General features: G+C 43.0%; 1 protein-coding gene across 1 annotated transcript in view; it reads left to right on the forward strand.

Annotated features, from left to right (window-relative positions):
- Nucleotides 1-22,510, forward strand: part of LOC144784018 (SCO-spondin-like) — a 1,726,865-nt gene that overhangs the window by 1,281,187 nt on the left and 423,168 nt on the right. The window contains exons 95-97 of the mRNA XM_078662721.1: nucleotides 5,338-5,505; nucleotides 11,802-11,933; nucleotides 13,578-13,818. Coding sequence (XP_078518847.1) covers nucleotides 5,338-5,505; nucleotides 11,802-11,933; nucleotides 13,578-13,818 — 541 coding nt within the window. The remainder of the gene's footprint in view (nucleotides 1-5,337; nucleotides 5,506-11,801; nucleotides 11,934-13,577; nucleotides 13,819-22,510) is intronic.

Raw genomic sequence — 22,510 nt, forward strand, 5'->3', positions numbered from 1 at the left:
ATTCCGAAAAGAAGGAATGTAGATCACATCGATGCCTAATTAAATTAATGCAGAATGGATAATTACCTAAAGGAATGCATGCAGAAGGAATGGATGTGGATATGGTAGAATCAATGCGTGCCTAAAGGAATAAAGGCAGGAAGAATGGATGCCAAACTGAAAGAATGCATAAGGAATGAAAGCCTAAAGCAATGAATGCAGAAGGAATTAGTGCCTAAAGGAATGAGTGCAGAAGAAATGATTCCCTAAATAAGTGAATGCTCAAAACAGTGGACAAACAAATCGATTTACAAATGAATAGATGTTCAGAGGAATTGATACACAAGAAAATTGATGCTTTAGGGCCAGCCAATCTTATTCACTTGTTTTCTGAATGCCCAAAACTAGTTGAGATTAAAAAAGGTATTGCTAAGTATTGGGCCGAGATCTTCGGCCATGATTTAAGAATATCAACAACTCTTTTTGTCCTAGGCTACGATGACTCCCTAGGGCATAGCAATAAAGAAGCCACGACTATTTTTGTAGGCACGGCTGTCTACAGAATCATCCTGGCAGCGCGGTGGAAGGACCCAGACGTTCCCACTTTTCAGGGGTGGTTGAGTAGATTATTAGGCATATACAAGCAAGAGGCAGCAATCTATAGAACTAGAGGCAAAAAGTCGAGAACACTAGGTGAACAGATCTGGGCCCCAGTTGCCACCTGGTTTGAGAACCACAGAAACACATAACCCCTTATAATTAGAAAGCATTGTTTAAAAGCATTTTAGCTGGTTTCCCCCCCCTTAAATTCATTGTACTGCTACTTCCTTCCAATACCTGGAATATATTGGAGAGTCTTTATGAAATGATTGTGAAATGAACCATGCAATTTAGTACTATTTATCCAGTTTAATATGTCTGTTTAAAACGAATATTGTATTGAATATTTTTTTTCTTTCTCTTCTATTTTTTGATTTTTGATAGTATTTTGATAAACGCTTTTACACTTCATGTCATATGTATGATATGTTACTTACACATTACTTTTTTCTTTTTGTATGTACCTTTTGAAACCTGCTCAAAAAAAAAAAAAAAATGGATGCTAAAAAAACAGGTGCCAAAGGAATAAGCGATGCTAGATTTCTCCTTCCTTCTGATCATGCTCTCTACTTTATCAGACACAGGTCCTCTTCCTTTAAAGCAATGCCTTGGGCCTAATTTAAAGTTGAATAGTAATGGACAATGCGCTGTTTGCTGTAACAATTGCAAAATTTGTAGCAATTTCCTTTTGATTTTGAACAGTCATTAACAGCCAACTGCAAATCACTCCCCCCTCTCAATTTGTGAAAAATTAAGATTTATTGTAACGTCATCCCTACACCAAATTGATACAATAAACTGTATTAGTTTTAATCTGCAACAGCTTTCATTTAACACACAGCATCTATATACACATACAAACAGATATATATATATACAACACATAACATACATATGCACATTCATACAAAAGTTTACAAAAAGGAGCTTTAGGGTAGCCCCTTTCAGCCATTGGCTACTTTGTGTCAGCTAGCTTTAGGCATTGGCTAAAGGGATTCCCATAATAGCTGGTATCAGCCCATTGATTTTTAGGTTGAGCTAGACAGTGCATGCGCTGTCTCTTCGAGACCTGCTGTAATCAGTCTGTATGTATCAAGTCCATCCCCTTTTTGCCATTGATTTTCATTTGTCTATATCATTGTCCTTTAATACTCCCTACTTGCTGGTGGTCAGTACTGCCTCTTTGTCCCTCCTTTCTCTTTCTGTTCCTCCCACAGAGCATGGACTTCGTACTGTCTTATTCCACTCTGGTTCTTTATCTGTTTTTAGGGGCACTATTTTTTTCTTGGTTTCCTGCTCTGTTTGTCTGCCCCCTAGCTGCTCACATTTAAATATAGTATTCTTCCTCCCACCACTCTTAACGCCACAGTTGAGTTACCGCTGCTTCCAGTGCTGTGCCTCCTACTCCCTTGCTTGTTTTTCTGCTCCTAGACCGTGGTATGGGAAGGCTCACCTTATGCACAGCTGCCTGTAAATCTTGTTACTGCGTTTTCATGTTTAACAATGGTGTATTTTATTTGAGCAGCACGCTGACGTACAACTGTTCCCAATTGCGGTAGGGCTCAGCGTCAGGAGACCAGGTGATTTTAGGTGTCTTTGTGCATTCCTTCGCTCTGATTGAGCATGTACATTACGGTGCCCCTAGGGCACAAGCAGGGACCAACTAGAGTGCTCCCCGTATCATGATGCGTTCTCCCCCCCCCCCAGTTTGAGTTATCTGCCGCAATCACTGAAAGTCATCTTTTCCTGATCTATACGTGAGTAGATAGAAGGCTTAAGAAAAACATTTTAACATCCCATAAAACTGTTGACCGAATCAACCAGTGGTGATGCCTAAAATGTATTGAAGGAGTTGTGTTTAGCAAAAAGAACAACTGCAGAGACTTCCAGGAAAGTAAAAATATTTTATTACAAAATCAAACAAGTTAATCTCCAGGGAACGATGTTGCTTTACACATCGGAAGTTTAATATCTCCTTAAACGTTTGTCTTCTCAACGGGATCCTCTTTCAGTTATTACAAAATCGGTTTCTATTTTTACTCTGTACAGTACAGGTTTGCAGCTGCTCAGTCCTCACAGGTTCAGGGCCATGCTTTCAACCTGGCGCTTCAAGTAGTAACAATGTGTGTCCACCCCCAGTACGATATAGAAGCATCTTTAAAGCTGTCATGGAGTAATAGGGTGTGTAACGAGCATGCACGCAGGGCTAGACATGATCTAATCCCTGTCTCGGGGCGCCACTACAAATGTCCAGCAGTGCGCTGGCAGGTACTGACTCACGAGTGGTTCATACCCAAAGTTGCACACAGCCAGCTCCTTCCTTTACATATGTGTGGCACCGTCTTATTGCCCTCTGTGAGGCCGCTGGGACACACAGAGATCGGGTGCTAGTCTACCATCTCACCTAGGATTCGGGACACATCGCTTACTCACACCCTACCAGCCCCTCTGGATAGATAGCACATACTGATCGTGCAAACTAACAGCAGCTCTCAACAGATCTCAATATCCGCCATTAGTGCCCATAACGAAAAGGTCCACATTGCACCTCAGAACATTTCATTGCTAGACCCTGTTTCCCTTCCGTGCAACAGAGTAGTTATGAGGCGCAGCTGAGCATGTTTAACTGCTGACAAGTTTTTAAATACCAAAGCATGTTATGTGCAGTAATTTAAAACCACAAAACCTGTGACGGAGCTACATAAAAACACAGATTGACAAAACCAGTAGTTTGACTTTAATAAAACGATATGGGTGGTGAATTTTTTTGGCTCTAGAATTTTTTTATAGCCAGCTCCACTTTTGTTAGTGGCAGAGCTCTTCATTTAATAGACCTAGGTGACCTTTAATTATGTCAGTGTTCCATTCATTTTTTTCCAAAAGGTATCTTGCTTTTATAAAAACAAAATCGGCATTTTTTATAGTAAAACATTATGTATTTTACAAGAATGGGGAAAGATTGTGGCATTAATGTCATGTCAGAGCTGCAAACTTTGGAGCTGGGAAACCAGCTACGGGTCTCAGCGTCGGCCGCCATAAGTGTGGCAGGGTATGCTCAGACGTGAGTCCTTTGCTCACTTTGCCACTGGATTCAAGCAAGCCGGGCTGAAGACGGCTGTAATGCCAGAAACCAGTCCTCGGAAGCTTGTTTCCGGACCAGGGAAGGCATGGCTTGGCAGTTCAGGCTGGACTCTTCCCATGAGGCACAGGGTCAGACTGATTTGCATATAGCCATGTCTGAACTGGGGTGGCAGAGTGGGCTAAAGAACGGTGATGGATTAAACCCAGATCTTTTGACTGGGTGTAAGTGTTTGATTGGTTCGCATGCTCCGTCCATCACCACCCCCTTTTGTATCGCTTTTGGCCGCCATAAGTGTGGCAGGGTATGCTCAGACGTGAGTCCCTTGCTCACTTTGCCACTGGATTCAAGCAAGCCGGACTGAAGATGGCTGTAATGCCAGAAACCGGTCCTCGGAAGCTTGTTTCCGGTCCAGGGAAGGCATGGCTTGGCAGTTCGGGCTGGACTGTTCCCATGAGGCACAGGGTCAGACTGATTTGCATATAGCCATGTCTGAACTGGGGTGGCAGAGTGGGCTAAAGAACGGTGATGGATTAAACCCAGATCTTTTGACTGGGTGTGAGTGTTTGAATGGTTCGGATGCTCCGTCCATCACCACCCCCTTTTGTATCGCTCAGCGTCGGCTCAACTGCCTGTGTCCTTGTGTAACGCTCCAATATCATCGGGTCGAGTTCTCGCTACATAAAAACTGCAAAAAACACGCATTTGCAATCCAATAGGTTTCCCATTTTTGAGAGTTTGAGTTATTTATGTGTTTTGAAAAACTGCAAGCGCTGCCAATACACTCAGGTTTTCTTAACACAGAAATTAAAGCCATTGTCATTTACAATGCCAGTAGCTCAAGGTCTCGCAAATGCAAGACCTATTGCATTGCAAATGCTTGTTTGTGGATACAAACACACTAAATAGAAGAACATCTTCTCATTTTCACACAAATCGACATTAATTTCCATCCACACGTGGGCCTCTGCCTCGGCATGCTCTATATGAGCTGCCCCTCCCACTCACAGTTCTTTCTGCTGCTCTCCTGCCTATCCCTCTTTTTTTTTTTTTTTTTACATGTATATATGTAAGTTCCGGCATCTTTGATGTGCCAACTGGTTCCTCACTTTCCACTTACTCACTTTATTTTTTGGTTTTTACATTACCGTTCAGAAATACACATATGTGAGCACATGGCAGCCATCTTATAATTTTTTCGTAAAGGAAGAAAACATTTTAACCGCATGCGTGCGGGCGGAATTCCGCCCGTACGCTGAGTTTTTTTAAATCGCACTTTACGTGACGAGCTGGGCTCGTCATGAGCGTGCGAGGAGGCTACCTCATGACGAGCCCAGCTCGTCATGAGCGTGGAAGGGGTTAAGACAGGAGCTGCATGCTCGCTCATAAGCTTGTGCGTGTATCATGACGCACCAGCTCCCTTTATAGATGTTTTAATTCACTGTTCCAACACATCCAATTGAAATTTCCTAACAGTAAAATATACATTTAAAAAAGCACACTGGAGAGCCAACACAAACAAGCACTGACAAAGCCAATACTTAGATTCTTGCCTTTTAAAGGAATCTCCTGTTTTCCCATTCTTACTCTGTTTTCATTGACTCCCTTTGCTTTGTTTATCTTGCATCATTTCCTATTCCACAACAACAATTGTTTCATTCTCCTCTCTCTCCTTTCAGTGGATGGCAGTTGGTCCAAATGGAGCCCATGGTCCTGGTGTGACAGAACATGTGGCGGGGGTAAATCTGTGAGGACTCGAGCTTGCATAAGCCCTCCACCCAAGAATGGAGGCAAAGAATGCCCAGGAGAGAAGTACCAAGTGCGAATCTGCAATGCACGTCCTTGTGGTAAGAACCATACTCTATTATTCAGAGTCCAGTAGTGCGTGGACTTTGTGTGATTTAATGATCTTTTTTACTCAATCGTACACTACAAATGTCCATAGTATGAATCTAGATGGGGTGACCTATCGGTTATGAAGAACCTGGCTGTAGTACAAAGACTGCAACAAAAGTGCCTCTTGGGTATGTAAATCTTTTTGAAAAGGATGAGACAGATTAAAAAAAAATTAAATTTCAATAGAAGAATACACACAACTCTTCTGTTGGTTTGTCACTGATGCCAACATTTTTCCCTTCAAAAGACAATGGGCCATATTATCAAGCAAGGGCGATACATTATTGCCGCTTTTATCGGCAGGAAACTGCCACTAAAGTGGCGATGATGGGCTTGATAACATGCCCTTGTGAATTCCCATAGAAGCCCATGTTTTGGTGTTAACCTGGGCTTCTATGGGAATTCACAAGGGCATATTATCAAGCCCATTATTGCCGCTTTAGCGGCACTTTCCTGCCGATAAAAGCAGCGATAATGTATCGCCCTTGCTTGATTATATGGCCCAATGTTTTTTAGGGAAAAAATGCACACAAAAAAAAATCACAAACTTCAAACTGTGTCATGACTGCAGGAAGCAGATGTAGTTCATGAATCCACCTATGGTGTCTAGGTACAACTCGAAATCATGCGACAAATGATCCATGAAGCAGCCAAATCCATCATGAAACAATAGGCAAAACTATTCATCGCAGAGCATAATAAGTGTAGTAGGTCACACCCCAAGCATTGTTCCCACTCCTGCTCAAGCCCCAGGCTCCTCATACCTGCTCTGTTTCCCTGTCCTGCTCCAATTCACCACCTTCGGAAACACTAAAGAGAAAGTCAAAAGACAACTCACACCACAAGTGCAAGACAATAGGTGAGACTTGTCTTACCACTCCCAGCCTGGAAAAGCTGCACAGATGACACAGATCTGACTCTGAGCCAATCCAAAAGCTGTTCCAGTGTGCCTTGAATTTCCCAGGGTATCATCGCCCCCTGCAGGATATATAAGCCTTCGGATAGGTCATGCTGCAACTGTTCAGGATGAATCTGCCTGCCCTCAGAAGTGCCTACAGGCCCTATAAACCCGCAGAGGTCCCCATTTGGACTTCTGCAGGCAGGTTCAACCCTGGCACCATATGGTCCTGTGATCTTTAGCGTGACCACATGATGGTTGTATGACAGAATAACGCATGCCATTACAACGCATGCTGTTATTACACCGTCATTACTACACATGTGGCTTTAGCACGCATGCCTTCACTTGGAAAACTTTTACCATGCCTATGCCTTTACTATGCATGCCTTTACAAAAAAAGTTCCTTTGAAAAAGCATGCTTGGTAAAGACACATGTGTGCTAAGTTTATTGGTAAAAAGCCAAACAGATCTCGAATTATGCATGGCTTAACGTGCGTGGTCTGAGCTGATTTGTGAAGCAGGCATCTACGTATATAATTAGTGAAAGCTGAACAGTGAAGACGGGCTGATAGTTTATGATTTCCCCCGTCTGTCCCTCAAGGTAGCCGCCATCTTAGTACTTGTCCTAATACATAAGTACTTCTTGTGCGGCTAACAATATCATTTCTAATTGCGGGGCCTTGTCCCTCTATGCTTGCCAATGTGTTGAGTATTGTGCTAGTGCTGTTTTTTCAGTAATATGCGGTACAGGTTTGGGGGGCTGGCAAAGAAATTCTTTGCGTATATTTATTTGTGTTATAAGTGGGAGGGGCTTTTCTTCAGTTTATCCGTTTGCTTTAGAGTAGGTTTTTCTTAATTGTCTGCGCATAGACGGGAGAGGCTGGACAGTATGTATAGTTTGGTGCAGCACTGTGATGTGTTTTACTGCCTAATATAAAGCGTCATGTGTTGTGCACGAAGTGGTTAACATTATTTAAACCACCAAAGCTTTGCGTGCAAGTGAGTCTGCAAAAATGCATATGCCTTTACCATTCATGCATGCCTTCACAACTGATTTCATTGTAAAGGCATGCGTGGTACAGTCATATTCGATTATAAATCCTGCGTGGTTCAGCCTTCGTTGTAAAGCCTGTTTCCCCTACATGATAGCGCTGGCCCATGTCTCCACTCCTGTGCCGGAAGCTCTGTCAGTCCCGACTACCTGGCCTAATTCCAGCAGCTCCAGCATTCGCTTTGGTTCCAATCTGAGATCTAGAGCCAAGTTCAGCTGTGCTAAGCCTATATCTTGTAATGAGATCACCAAGGCATAGCCCCCAACCTTGGAGGATCACCAGTCTCCCACTCTACACCAGTACTATTAGAAAACGTGTTCTGGTCAGAGTGTGATGCCTTTCAAGGGTTCCAAAATGTCCGGTATGACGAAGAATATGATGAGGAGATGGATAACTTGCTCCCTCCCTGGTCTTTATTTATATCCACAGAATGCCAGTGTACTTGGCAGCTCCACTGAAAAAGAGTTGGATTTACCTCTGAAGCTTCTCACTTAAAAGAGTACCTCTTTTAAGGTAGCAGTCTACAGGGCAGCAGAAGTGTTGGACCTACAGCTACCTATTAGGAGAGACCAAGGTAAACCTATTGGAGGAGCTTGTGGAAACTGTGACTGTGACCTCAGAGCCCTTTCTGCCTTTTAATGAGATCCCATCAGAAACTTTGATGGCGACCTGGTCTAAGCAGTTCTCAAATCCACTAGTAAGCCATCCAACACCTAGGCATCCTAGGCCTGGTGTTCTGACCTTTTTTGACCCAGCATTTCACCCCAAATTACTTGATAGTTCATGCCTCCACTAGTAAGGTAAATCCAGATGTATTCCCTCCGGACTGGGAAGCACATTGGCGCTTTTGCAAAGAAAGGCTTTTCTTTCCCTAGCTTTGTCTTTAGATCTCTTAATGTGGTTTGCCATCTGGAATAATACATACATGTGCTCCTGGACTTGGCTGGTGAGAATTTGCCAGCTATCACTGACAAATTAGAAATGTCTTCACTCGGGTGATTCAAAAATGACAAGATGCAGCCAACTTTTGTCTGGAGAGCTCGCCTGGACATTACAGAGTGTGTTGAGCATGCCATGAACACCAATGTGGTGACCCATTATTGACATGCCATTCGATGGCTCTGGATTCTTAAGTAAAAAGGCTGACTATGCTGTAACTCCATGGACAGCCGTGCTACAACACATTCTTTGTATCTGCTCTCTCCAGCTCGCCAAATCCACAAGCAGTCCCTAATGTTGACAGGAATGCTCATTGGTTCTTGCCTTCCACCAGAGGAAGCCGTCACAACCTGTGCATCAGTCAGTGCAGGACAGTTGTGGCAGAAGAAGATGTGGTGGTAACCAAGGTCATAGGCACCACTGAGGACAGTAGTCTTCCTCTTGGCCCATGGCAACTGCAGCCAAGCCACTTAATTTCTGCTCTCATGGTCATGAGTGGGCAATAGGGAGCCGATTTATTTTTTCCTAACCAACTGGTGTGCTAAAACATCAGCACAGTGGTTGTTGGAGTTTGTTCAAAGAGGTTACTCCCTGCTCTTCATATCGACCCTTTCACATCCCATCTGTATTTTCTCAAACTTCAGGTGATCATACTGCCATCCTTCTCCAGGAAATTCAATCCCTCTTGACCAAAGGGGCCATAGAGAGGTTCCTGCAGATGGAGAAAGGTTATGTTTGTTATTCCAGATTTTGCAGTGCCCAAAACTTATGAGGGGCTCATGCTGACATGAAATCTTTGCCTTTTAAAAGCCCCCAAGGAAAAAAACACATTTACGAGGCTGACTTTCGCCTAGGTCCTTTCTGCCCTGGGTCCGATTGACTGGATGGTGTTCTTGGGCCTGCGGGATGCATACTTTCATCTTTCTGTCCTGCAGTCCCACAGATGGTTCCTGCAGCTTATGGTGGAGTTGGAGCAATTTGTGTTTGCCATTCTGCCCTTGAGTCTCACTCTGTCCTTCAGGTGTTTACAAAGTTGATGGTAGTGGTCACAGCCCATCTTCGCAGGTCAGAGATACATGTTTTTCAATGTCTCCACAAATGACTACAAAAAATGGACACGCCAAAGTCAGTTGCAGACAACATCCAAAGGTTTGCCACCATTCTTTTGTACTGAAGTCCCACCTGATGCCTGCACAGCGGATTCCCTTCCTAGGGACCATCCTGGATTTTATGGAATTTTAAGGCTTTTCTGCCACTATTCAGGCTTGGATCCTAATTTTTATGGTTTATTCCAGTGTTCCCGTGTCTATGGTTCTGAGGCTTCTCGGGCTCTTGGCCTCCACCATGCCCCTGTAGCCATGTACTTGCTGGCATATGAGAGTTTTAAAGTGTGACCTCTCCCTACTATGTATGTAGAATGGGGGACATTATTCAAACAGTGTGCATCGCAAGGAGACAGCCTTGCACCTTGATTGGGGCAGGAGGACATCAACCTGTCATGCAGCAGGCTATACCACCCAACCCCATCTTTAGCTCACAGTAGAGATGGATGCATCGCCTCAGGGTTGGGGTGGGCAGTTGGGAGGAATGGATATCAAGGGCCTTTGGTCCCGAGCGGAACAGAAGTTCCACATCGACGTTCTGGAGCTTTGGTCCATCTGGTTAGGTTTGAAGGCCTTCCTCCCAGTACGTTACATTATTTGTAGGTGCAAGAATGTATTCAGAGGCGTCTCCTGAAGGCATGAAGCAGATGCTTTTACCTATTGACAAATCTTCACTTTCTTGGAGTCAGAATCTTCTTGCTGTATATCAAGCCGCCTCGTTGAACCCATAAATGTATGTGCTTTGAAACGTTTAACTTTCAGGATTACATTTGTACTTCAGATACTTCTATAAGGAGGGCGAGTGATTATTAAGATGTCTGCTTTGATCTTCTAACTCCTAACTACTCTTTTCCTTTAAAAGAAATAGTGGACCTTATGATACATTTTCATTTTTTTACCTACTGATTTACACTTCTTTTAAGAAGTCGTTTACTGAGCTATTATTATTGGTGTGCCTCTTCCAACATGCAAAGAAAACTCCTACAAATGAATGTGAAATTATGTTTGCATTTTAAACTTGAAACAACCAAACCTCTCCCCAGTAAAACAAAGAAAGTGCTGCTGGTCTTTGGTGGCAAGGTTTGTGTGTGAAATTGAAGGTAAATATATCACATAAAAGAGATATTCCCATGGATCATTGCATTTTTTTGGTTAATGACAAGAGATTGCAACGTTTTTCCTGTTCCAGGATGACTCAATGCTTAATGCGCCAAGGAAAATGTCATCTGCTGCTTGGTGATTTCTTTTGTAGTGACTCTGAATCCAGTGCTAGTCTTACTTTGGCAGTCCTGCCCTTTCCTTTGAAGTGAGTTTCTTCTACTTTTGATGCCACCTCTCCTCTCTGGGCATTGTTCTATATTTATTCTCATCTAAGAGACATATGTTGGGACATAGAAGATGAAGATTACTTGGAAACCTGATGAACTGCCTAGAGCTGTGGCTGTAACAGAAGCGCTCATGTTTTTGGTCTGTTAGGTGATGGTGGACACCACTATTGGTGAAAGGACTCTCTGCGATAGCACATGTGGGAGGAGCTTTCGTGTCTGATTAAATTAGCAGCAGTTACTGGCCCCATTGGAGTTATATGTTTTTTACGTTCACAGAAAGATTTTGTCTTCTGAAAGTAGGCGAGATCTATCTCTAGGTGAAAGTAGTGGTAAAAATGCGGAAATATTAGGGGAATCAGACACAGAATTAACGATGTCCCTAGAATTCCTAATTTCTTAGGGATCCCTTACGTTCCAACCCATATTGGGATGAATCTTCCCCACCCCCAGAGCTACTGGTACCTCTGGTAGTAGTAACTCTACAAGTGGGAAAAATCAGTCCCATTTTCCTTGTCACTCGTAGTTAGGTATGATATGGTAAAGGTACGTGTATGTAGGGTAGTATTGATGTACTCTCCTAACTCCTCATATACTTACCACGAACATATAGTGGCAGACAATATTGTGAAGTCATTCTTTTTGTAGATTAATAATACAAACTGCCATTTTTGCACCTTGCCAAGTCTGTGTTGGAGCTTAAGATTAGTAGAACTTCATGATGTGTGTATTATTTAGCAATTGGTCATATAATCTCGGAATCTTTTGTTCATTTGTACCATTTCAGAATCAGCCTCAGTAGCTTCATGTGGCCACATTTTGGTGTTGTATAAAAGTCCATATCTATTGTTAAAACCCTGATATATTGAACATCTCAACAACTTTGTACACGACCCTCTGTCAATCTACCCCTTTCTCTTACTCAAGATGAGAGCTGCCCTCCTGGAATGGAGAATGTGCAGTGTGCTAACAAGTGCCCACGCCACTGCTCTGACTACCAGCAGGGCATCACCTGTCAGGATGGAGACGCCTGTGAGCCCGGCTGCCGCTGCTCGGAAGGTGAGTGATGAACCTGCTTGATTTATATAGATCTAATGTCAAAAAAGATTCTCATAGAACCATACCAACGCAGACATGGCTGGGAGTTATGCTGGTCTTTCGGGAAGTTTTGGATTTATTTTCATGGCTTATCTCGACCTTGGCCTATTTGATATCCAGTGATCATTGAAGAGTAGATGGATAGTTTTCCCCTCTGAGATCTCCCTGCCCAAGACTGAAGTAGATTTGAGGCATCCCCTTACTCTGAGATGTGATGGTACATGACTGACCCTCTGAAGTTCTCTTCGGAAGTCTCGTACCTTAGGTAGAGGGTGGAGCTGTCTGAAACTGCTTCTCTAAAAAGCTTCAGAAAAAGACTGATACACAGGCTTTTGGAAACAAATCTGTACTCTGCTGCACCGCCATCCCCTAAACACCTGGACAAAGTCCATTAGTCGGCATTCACATGGTTAAGAAAAATGTAAACACACTGAAGATAAATCATTGTTTGTTGTATTATTTCTCCGTGTTCAGCAGAACAGGTACATGCACAGTAAAAAATTTATTTTTGGGCACAAAAAAGTAATACCTCCCTGGCGCGTTGTGACTCAGAGGAAATAACACCGTGTAGCCCGTGCGCCATTGCAAATATCACCAGTTTAAGGTACCGTTCAGGAAGAATATCTCCCCACTAAACTTTCACCTCAAGTGAGCTTGGCAGTGGAAATGCAGATGCACACACCAGGATCTATCCATAAAAGGCAGAAAGACATGTTGGTGTTCTGATGCATCCTCTGCAGAAATGTGGGCGTAACCCACAATGTACAGATTCAACTCCAGATGGGTTCACTCTGACTTTTATCCATGTGAGGCCCATAATGTGAGAGCCAGTGAGGTGAGTGATAGGAACACCATATTTATCACAAGGTTATAAGGCCATAGTCTGTCACAGAAAGTCACGTTCAATATGCCAGCGTGCTGCCAATAATACCAGGATGTGCTGGAATATTCCAAGGTGCTCTCAATGACATCAGGGTGCTGCTCATCCTGCCTGAGTGAAGCCAGTAGTAAGAGAGTTATACAATATAGCAAGGTGCTACATTAAAGGCAGGGGAGTTCGGTACCACAGAGACCTCAACCCAAGTTCCTTTCAGTGTCCATAGGAGAGGTTGCAGGCCTGGACTGGACACCAAAATCAGCCCAGGCAAAAATGTTAAAACCAGTCGCGCACTGCAGGAGGTTGCCACTAGAATGGGACAATGGGTGGAACATGACAGCAGCTAGCCTGCAGCCCATCGGAAATATTCCAAAGTGGCAAAATGTCCACTACGGCCCTAAATGGGTGACTTATAAATGTACACGTCTCTTGTAACCCAAAGACTCTGGAGCTAGCTGAGCTTAGAGGCACATGGGTTGCATAGGCAGTCATAGAGGTCACTATTCAGACAGTAGCATCGCAGGTGAAACCCCAAGAAGCCCTAAATGCTGCCCCTTGCGGAAATAGCTCATGGCATATCTATTATTAAAATGGTGATCTCCTAGCCTATCAGTTCCTGAGCTCTGCCATGTGCCCCTTATCTTTATTCCTTATTAGATCTTTCATGCATTACGATGTTGATTAGGTTGTGTCACCCTAAGTCTGTTCTTTCATTCCATGTTATTTAGGGCTCCTGGAACAAGATGGCGCCTGCGTCCTGCCACAACACTGCGAGTGCACGGACTCTCACGGGCATAGCTGGGCATCGGGCAGCTTCCATCAGGATGAATGTAACAACTGCACATGCGCAGAGGGACAGCTCGTCTGCAGCAACGAGACCTGCCCCACACTAGATTGTCACTGGAGCCTGTGGTCTGCCTGGTCCCAGTGCAGCGTTACCTGCGGGAGAGGCATGCAGACTAGGTTTAGGTAAGAAGACAAAGCAGGATGTGTTACTATGTATATAAACGTTTGCTGAGTTGCAACATACTCAACAAGGCGCAGCAAAGTGAGGAGGCGCTGATAACACCTCCAAAAACAAGCCCATGGTTGCACTCCAAATGTAAAGTGGAAATTCGGCCCTTAGTGTTATACCTCTGTTGTTTTTTTGTTTGAATCTGTTTTATTGGATTGTACAACAAGAGAACAAAGCAAATATCTGCAGTACGGTGTATGCTGCCTGCATAATGTGAACAATGCATTCATGTTACATGTATATAGTAATTTCACTATATTAATACACGCTTCTGTACACATTCATGTGCTTCCCAATGCGTGTTTCATACAATTTTCTGACATACTATAATGGGATGGTTTTTGGATTGCATATTTTGCCAAATGAACCACATTAGGCATACCACAAACACGGGAGGCGGATAATAATGTTGGGGACAACTAAAACAAAACTGGGAGTGTGAGTTCCAACTAACAAGGTGCCGCCTACAGCTCAGCCCAACTCTCTCCCCACATCCCACAAAAAGAAGAGAGACAGCAAGTGCACATTAGTGTGTTTCCACATCTCAGCCTGCAAGATTTGCCGACGTTTGTGCCTGGTCAGACATAAACATACCCATTTTGTCTGCTCTGGCAATCACGGGAGACCACAGCTCTTCCCCTCCAACTGCTAATTTTATCACTCATCTGGTGCAGTCTCTGGCCTCGTATCAGGGGTCCCATCTGCTTCCTGGAGTTCGTGCATTATCATGTCCCAGTGTGTGTCAATTGGTATTTTATGCAGTCCTTGCACATCCTCTCTGTGCTGCGCAAGGCTTTCTGCTGTGGCCCAGACCAGCAACAAGCGTTTCCATGCTAGAACTACAGGAGGCTCAAGCGATCGGCACCTTTTGGTGTTTAGGCGTTTGGCAACTATCAGCCCCAGAGCGATAAAATGAGAGGTCCCTTTTTTAGGTCTCGCTAGAGACAGCACATGCGCTGACCTCGCAAGACATTTAGTAGCTGCTTCAAAAAGCGCTACCTTAACGGCCACCAGCTTTCTAGAATGCGCACAAGCACGCGCGCCCGTGCACAGCACTTTTTCCGGTCGTGCACGCCCCTGGGCACAACTCGCATCACCACTCGCATTTTTTATTTTATTTTATTTCGCGGCCGCGCGCCGTTACTTTTACGGCCGCGCAGCCAATGCTGTCACAGATATGTCACTCCCCATCCTAAACCACCTTTTCACAAGCCTCTCGTTCCCACAGATATTCACACTTTTCTTTGTCCAGTCACATACCCCTTAATCTCCCAATACAACATCCGGCATTTGCCATTCAGTCTACCTTCAAACTCCACCCAAATTACTCCACTTCCCAGCCCAACAACCCTCCTTACTGTAAGTTTCCTGGCTAGAGCCTGTCTGCATATTCCACGATCTAAAAAAATTCCACCAGTCAGTAAGTCCACTCCATTCAATAACAGGGTCCCCTACATTTCCCCTCAAGCCACGGCACCAGAATACACCTCTCTGTTAACATCAGTCATAGACCATCTGCCAGTCTCACCTCAAACTGCCACCCAGCACCCTGGAGCAGCTGCGTGGAACAAAGTGAGTTTCACTCCCCAATCTGCTCAGATATCCTGCACTAGGCGAGAGTCGCAGCATCTCACACTTTACAATAGCAAGGCGGACCCCGGCTCTCGTACCAGCCCAAACCCGAGACACAGCCTGACTACTGAGGCTGGTCTCTCCTCGAGGCCCCTGCTTGGCGTCCGTCCAGGTCACTGAATTTTCCTGCCCTCTACATTACTCTCCCCCTCCATGGTGCTCAGGTGCCCGCCGCCCACTGAGTCTTGGTTTCCCTTTTCTTGTACGTTTTAAATCCCTCACACTTCATTTCTCCATTTTCACCACACTCTGTTTCTCACTCCTGCTTTCGAACTCTTCCCTTGGTTCACCTCCTCTTCTGTCATTCTTTTCCGCCAGTTCTATCATTGCGTCTTCTGCTCTTATTTGTCCTTGTCTTCTTTTCCTTTCTCTTCCTTTCCTCTCGTTCATAACCTTTTCCCACTTCTTCCTTTTACCCACTTCACCTTCTACCCTTCCCCTTTCGCGTGTGCACCCCTCTCCTTTCCTCTGCTGCCCATTTTATGCATCCCTGTACTGGCCCTCTTCCTTTTTCACACTCTCCGCCGTCTTTCCTACTTCTACCCATACTTTCACCTGCCCTTTTTTGCCCTTCTTCCCTCATGTTTCTCTCCATTTCCCATCTTTGTGCATTCACGCTATTATCCCCTTGTGGCTGTTATCTTCCATTCCTTCTTCTTTGGGATTCCTTACTCTCTCCTTCCATTCCCTCTTCTTCATTCTTTTATTTGAGCCACTCTTCTTGCTCCTTTGCTTTCCACTCCCATAAATCCAACATTTCAGAACGTGGGAGATAAGTATGTTCAAGTGAGCCTGCAGAAGCTGCACACTGTTCTCTGCTGTCTTCACTGAAGGCTTCTCTATGCCTAGTAGGGTGCTTGGCTGTGATTCGGGGCAAATCACGTAATCTCCCCATGCCTACCTAAAATGAGTGTGTCTTTGTGTAACTTAACTGGTGCTCATGTAAAGCGCTCCAATTACTTTGGATCGAGTTCACAAATCTGCAACAACAACAAAAAAAATCTAGTGTTTAGGACATACTCCGAATACTGTGCCACAATATAATGGAGCAGATTTATTCTTTTTTAATCTCGCACAGTATCCAAAGTTGCGCCATTGCTTTGCACAAGGGGGAGAAAGTAGAAGAGATTCAAATGTGTTAATTATTAAAACTGGCCTTCTGCTGCTCACTACTCCCGTGCTGGTGCATAAACATACTTGCCAAGACCATGCACAACTTTGGCACCTTGGTGCAGAGTTGGGCGCTTGATGTGTAGAATAGTATGTGAGTAGACAGTGTAGGTGTTCGGCAGCACTGGCCACGGGCTACTGAAAACAAGCATTGGCATAGCCAAAAGGTCTCGCCTTTGGGACCTTATAAGTGTTTAGTTAGCCAGCACAATATCCTTGGTGCAACAACATGGCTAAACTGTTGCATGGCTAAACACTTATAAGGTCCCAAAGGCGAGATCTATTGGCTATGCCAATGCTTGTTAAGTCGAGCCTGCTGCTCTAGAAAATGACCTCTTGGAAAGTCTTTTACCAAACTTGTGCGTGTGGCTTTTTGTTTCCCTCACCTTGTATTGGCCATTGCGTGTAATGAAAGCACGCAATTGGCCAAAGGCGGGTGCATGTCCCGCCTTTTGTCTAAATGTTGACTCCCATGGCGTTTCGGTCTCGGGAGCAAGCAGAGGCGCACAGGCTGGCAGATGCTTTCCTCCCTCATCATGGATAATTAAACACAGCGGGGTGCTTTAACTTTAGCGGCTGCACTTGCTTTAATTTCTCCTTGCCTACCTCAAAGAAAACGAAACCTCAGTTGGTATGCAGGAGGTACTTGTTTATTTATACCAGCAAAGTAAACATTTGTCGTAGCAAGAGGACTAAATCAAAGGCGCCACTTTCACACCATGCGTACAGAATCCACCTCAAGTCTTTGTTTTCTTTCGTTTTGAAAATAAAGCACATACTACAGGAAATACGGCGAGATCTTCTGGTAAAAGAGAGGCAGAATTACCAGCGATGAGAGAATGGACTCGGAAATGCATGTTTATGGCAAGGGGTTTTCGCTTGAGCTTGTCTGTTAATTAGTGCCACATGGTGTTTGGAGTACGTGCCCTGGGAAGCGCTTTCCCGCAAGACAGTCGTCGTGAAACAAGTGCTGAGATTGGAGCAGATGAAGGCTATTCTAAAAGTGAGCACAGACCGGGCGAGGGTGAGAGAGAATGGCTGCCAGAAATGGATTAATTCCCACATTTGAGTACAACCATCAAAACGATGAAGCCAGGCCAACTCTATAAGAAGCTCCAGTGGCATACAACTTATTTACTCCAAAATAAAGTCTTGGGCAAATCTCAATACTACAATATTGTTAGGTCAGGTAGGCCTACCTCAGCACAGGCTGCCCTCTTTCAAATAGTATACTGTGGACATTAATATTAATCAAATTCACTATTGCTATGCTTAAAAAGTACACATAGTTTTCAGCTTAATATTGTTAAATGCTCAGTTCACCTGTGTCATGTTCTGAAAGTTACGCAAACAAGTGGTAAGCTCATAATAGTAGCCAAACAGTCACAATGACACAGGGGATGGTTAGCGCATTGTGAGCACTCGTGTAAAAAGAGTGAACTCGGACGATCAGAGAGAACAGCCTATCATAGGTTAAATGGAACTGGTGTACTTTGTACGTAAATGGATCTGCCCTGTAATATTGCCATGGTTTGTCATTCAATGTATTCATTCATTTAGATGTGGCAGATGGTGTTAATCTATATAATTATTCGACACAACAACTTAATGTCTTTTTTAGGTCCAAATTTAAAATGAATTGAAACTGTCAACATAAATACACTCCACATAATACCACTCAATACCACATAATTACACAGCACATAATTACACTCTCTTCAATGCAACATTAGTACATTCCACATAATACCACTGTGCCACATAATTACACTCTACTCAATGCAACATAAATACACGCCACATAATACCAATCAGTGTGACATAGTTACACTCCACATAATTACTATACTCAATGCAACATAAATACACCCAACATACCTGTCAGTACCACATAATTACAAGCCATATAAAAACACTCTACTCAATGCAACATAAATACACTCCACATAATACCACTCAGTGTGACATAGTTACATGCCACATAATTACACTCTACTCAATGCAACAAAAATACACTCCACATAACACTCAGTAACACATAATTAAACGCAACATAATTACACTCTACCCAATGTAACATAAATACACTCCACATACCACTCAGTGCCACGTAATTACACCCTACATAATTGCAGTCTACTCAACACAACATACACTCCACATAATACCACTCAGTGCCACATAATTAAATGATACATAATTACACTGCACTCAATGCAACATACACACCAACAAATCACAATCAGTACCCCATAATTAAAAGCCACATAATTACACTCTACTCAATGCAACATAAATACACTCCACCTAATACCACTCAGTGCCACATAATTACACACCACATAATTCCTTACTCAATGCAACTTAAATACACTGAACATACCACTCAGTACCATATAATTACACGTCACATAATTATACTCAATTCAATGCAACATAAAAACACACCACATAATACACGCCACATAATTACACTCTACTCAATACAACATAAATACACTCCACATACCACTCAGTACCACATAATTACACGCCACATAATTACACTCTACTCAATGCAACATAAATACACTCCACATACCACTCAATGCCACATAATAATATGCTACATAATTGCACTGCACTCGATGCAACCTACACTCCAAATAATACCAATCTGTGACACATATTTACACGCCACATAATTACACTCTACTGAATGCAACATATACTACACATAATACCACTCAGTGCCACATAATTACACGTCACATAATTACACTCTATTCAATGCAACATAAATCCACTCCACATAATACTGTGCCACATAATTACACTCTACTCAATGCAACATATACACTCCACAAAATACCACTCAGTGCGACATAGTTACATGCCACATCCAAACCACATATTTCAACGACACAACTCCACAATCCACAACTTACCTCCAATCCACATCATATAGTAATACCACCTGAGCACCAAACATCACTCACCACCACCATTTTGCATCAGCGGACCACCTAACCATCACCTAAACATCACCTAAGCATCACATCAGTCTGCCCTTGGAATCTGGCATCTGTTGATTCTCCCCTAGTGTCCATCCGCTGCTTGTGTTCTAATTAAATTACAGTTTTACAAACTCCACTCCCCCGTTATTTATGTCCCGCTCCCCCATAACAAAAAAAATGATAACATACAAGCATGAGAACAGGCAGGAAGAAGTACCAAAAAACTAGAAGACATTTTTCATGTTAAAATCTTTTTTTTAATCAGGTTATTCAGTTGTATATAATGTTGTCTTGGTTTGCATAAAGGTAAAAATAAAATGCTTAACACTCTTTATTATAAATTTTCAACATGATGCATAGCAGCCACAATGCTCTACAACATAGCCAAAAGTTCTGGCTAAACAGAATGTCCCAAAGGCGAGACCTATTGGCTATGCCAATGCTTGTTGATCCTTAGTTCTGCTACAAATATGCAGGATGCAAGCTTCCCAGCATAAGGGCACATTGCGACCCATGTAGCAATTTAAGGAGAGATCCACAGATTCCCCGTATTCTCCCAGTTGCGGGCAGCTCCATATCATGTGAAGCAAATCTGCATCAACCGCGAGGCATCGCTGGCAGACAATGTCTGTGCAGTAGTAGTACTTATTGATCTTCTCTAGCGTAAGATAAGGCCTCTGTGTATAAAGTATTGAATTAGGTGAAAATGCATCTTGAGCGGGATGCTATTTGGCCCTTCTAGTACTTTATTCCATGTAGAGTCTGTGAAAGGGCCTCCCGCCTGACTTGCGTGCAAGGGAAGCAGTGCTGTTGTTGTGTGATGTCTGAAGGCGGCGGCGAGCCACCTAATTAAGTGCCGACCCTGCACCATGACGTGCAAGTATTGGATGATTAAATGTGTTGGAAGCTCTCTCGACATGTCACCCCATGTTTGCTCAGTGCTGTTATGATTCTGCGATGTATGAGGAATTGCCGAGCCATACGTCTGTTGTTAAGTGACCATTTCATTGAGGCGGAGAGGGGTCTTCCACTCTCTCTCCCAGATTATCTCCTCTGACCATTACATTTTCAGAACTGACATCACCTTTACCTCTTTTTGCCATTACTTTGTAGATCCTTACCTCATGTGATGGTCAACTGGTTGGATTTTATACATATATATTTGTTTTGATGACATTTAATAACCCATTATTAAGTATAATTTAATGTAACTTAATTTAAGTGATACAATTAATAAACAAAATACTGCTCAGTTTTGGGATCAGCGTTTCGGTTAGGGTAGGAATCCTATTTTTTATATTATTAACGTCAATGTGTTTTAAGGTTATTTAAATAACTAAGGGGCTTATTTACAAGCCCCTTCTGCCACTTTTGCTTCACTTTTAACATGGGAAAAATGCTGTACGGGTGGCGCAAGGGGCTTGTAAATAAGTACCTAAATATTTAACAGTAGAGTGGTGTTGGTTTATGGTTAGGTTTAGCTCAAATGGGCATAAACATTTTAATTTAAAGGAATGTATTTAATTTAAAGGAATTTAATTAATTAAAACATGTATGTTTGCCTCGTCTTGGATAGGAAATGATAATTGTAAGACAGACATATAGGCTAATATTATTCAATAATTATTTAATGCTATATCTGTCAGCAATAACATTAATCACAATACATCTCAAACCACCAGCTTACAACTTCAAACAAAGCAACATTCTATAATGTTTATTGTTAGCAGTTGTTAGACAAAATACTGCGGAGTGAAGATAACAGTTTTTTCTTCCATCCTGGATGGCCCCTTTAAATGAAACGACGTGTGTCATTATCGATGATGATATCATAAAACATATTCTTCAAGGTTCTTTCTGAGACGTGTGCAGAAAGCATGATTAGCTGGCCGAACTGGAGACAGCACAACCTTGGAGGAGCGAAGACCGACCTAGGAGAGGTTAAGTTGAACCAGCTGCGAACAAAAAAAATAGTACATACAATATTAAAGGTGAGTGTGAAAGGGAAGCACAATGTTAGCCGCATTGTCTGTTGTAAAATGATGGTTTTCTACCCCAAACGGGGACACCTATATTTTACATCAAGACACTAAGGCTAACGTTATGCCAACTGGCCTTGTCCCAGCAGCCCCCTCTAGTGGTTCAAAATAATAGAACATTTTCAGGTGGGAGTTCAAGGTCAATCCGCCCAGTTAGCAATGTTTTTGTTAGCAGAGATCTTAAAATGGATATGTGGCGGTCTGTGAAGATCGCATACGGTAGCAACCGAGGCAATTAGGGCAAGGATTCTTAAATAATGTAAAATGGCATACTTAATTTAAAAATAATTCAAAATGTTTACCTAGTAGGGCATAGAGTTAGAATTAGGGTCATCGACTGGAATATTCAATTATTTTTGTCTTATTGTATTTTAATGTTATTCTACACAGAGAGAGAAAGAGAGAGTGAGATTCTCTGCAGGGGGTCTTACGAGTCTACAATGAATGATAAATTCACACTTTCCGACTACGTCGCTGTTAACAATACTGCACTTTCGATGAACGAGAGACTTTTCCATATATTAGGTTTTGCTGATCCATGTGGTTCGAATGTATGTGGGCTATTTTATGGCACTAAGCAGGTGAAGAAATGGTCCAAAGAAGAAGAGGTTTTCCACATACTCAAGGCAGCGGCCAATATCAGTTTGTAAATCAATATAAAACAGTAGAACTTGCTCTAGCCACTTATGGAGACCACATCGGATTCTTCAATTTGAACGCGCTCAACAGAGGGAATCTGAGCTGAATGACACACATCACTTCACTCCCGTAAATGTCTTGTATTTCTAACCTACTATAAATGGATGCTG

The sequence above is a fragment of the Lissotriton helveticus genome, chromosome 10, assembly GCF_964261635.1.
Source record: "Lissotriton helveticus chromosome 10, aLisHel1.1, whole genome shotgun sequence".
In the NCBI taxonomy this organism is placed as follows: domain Eukaryota; kingdom Metazoa; phylum Chordata; class Amphibia; order Caudata; family Salamandridae; genus Lissotriton; species Lissotriton helveticus.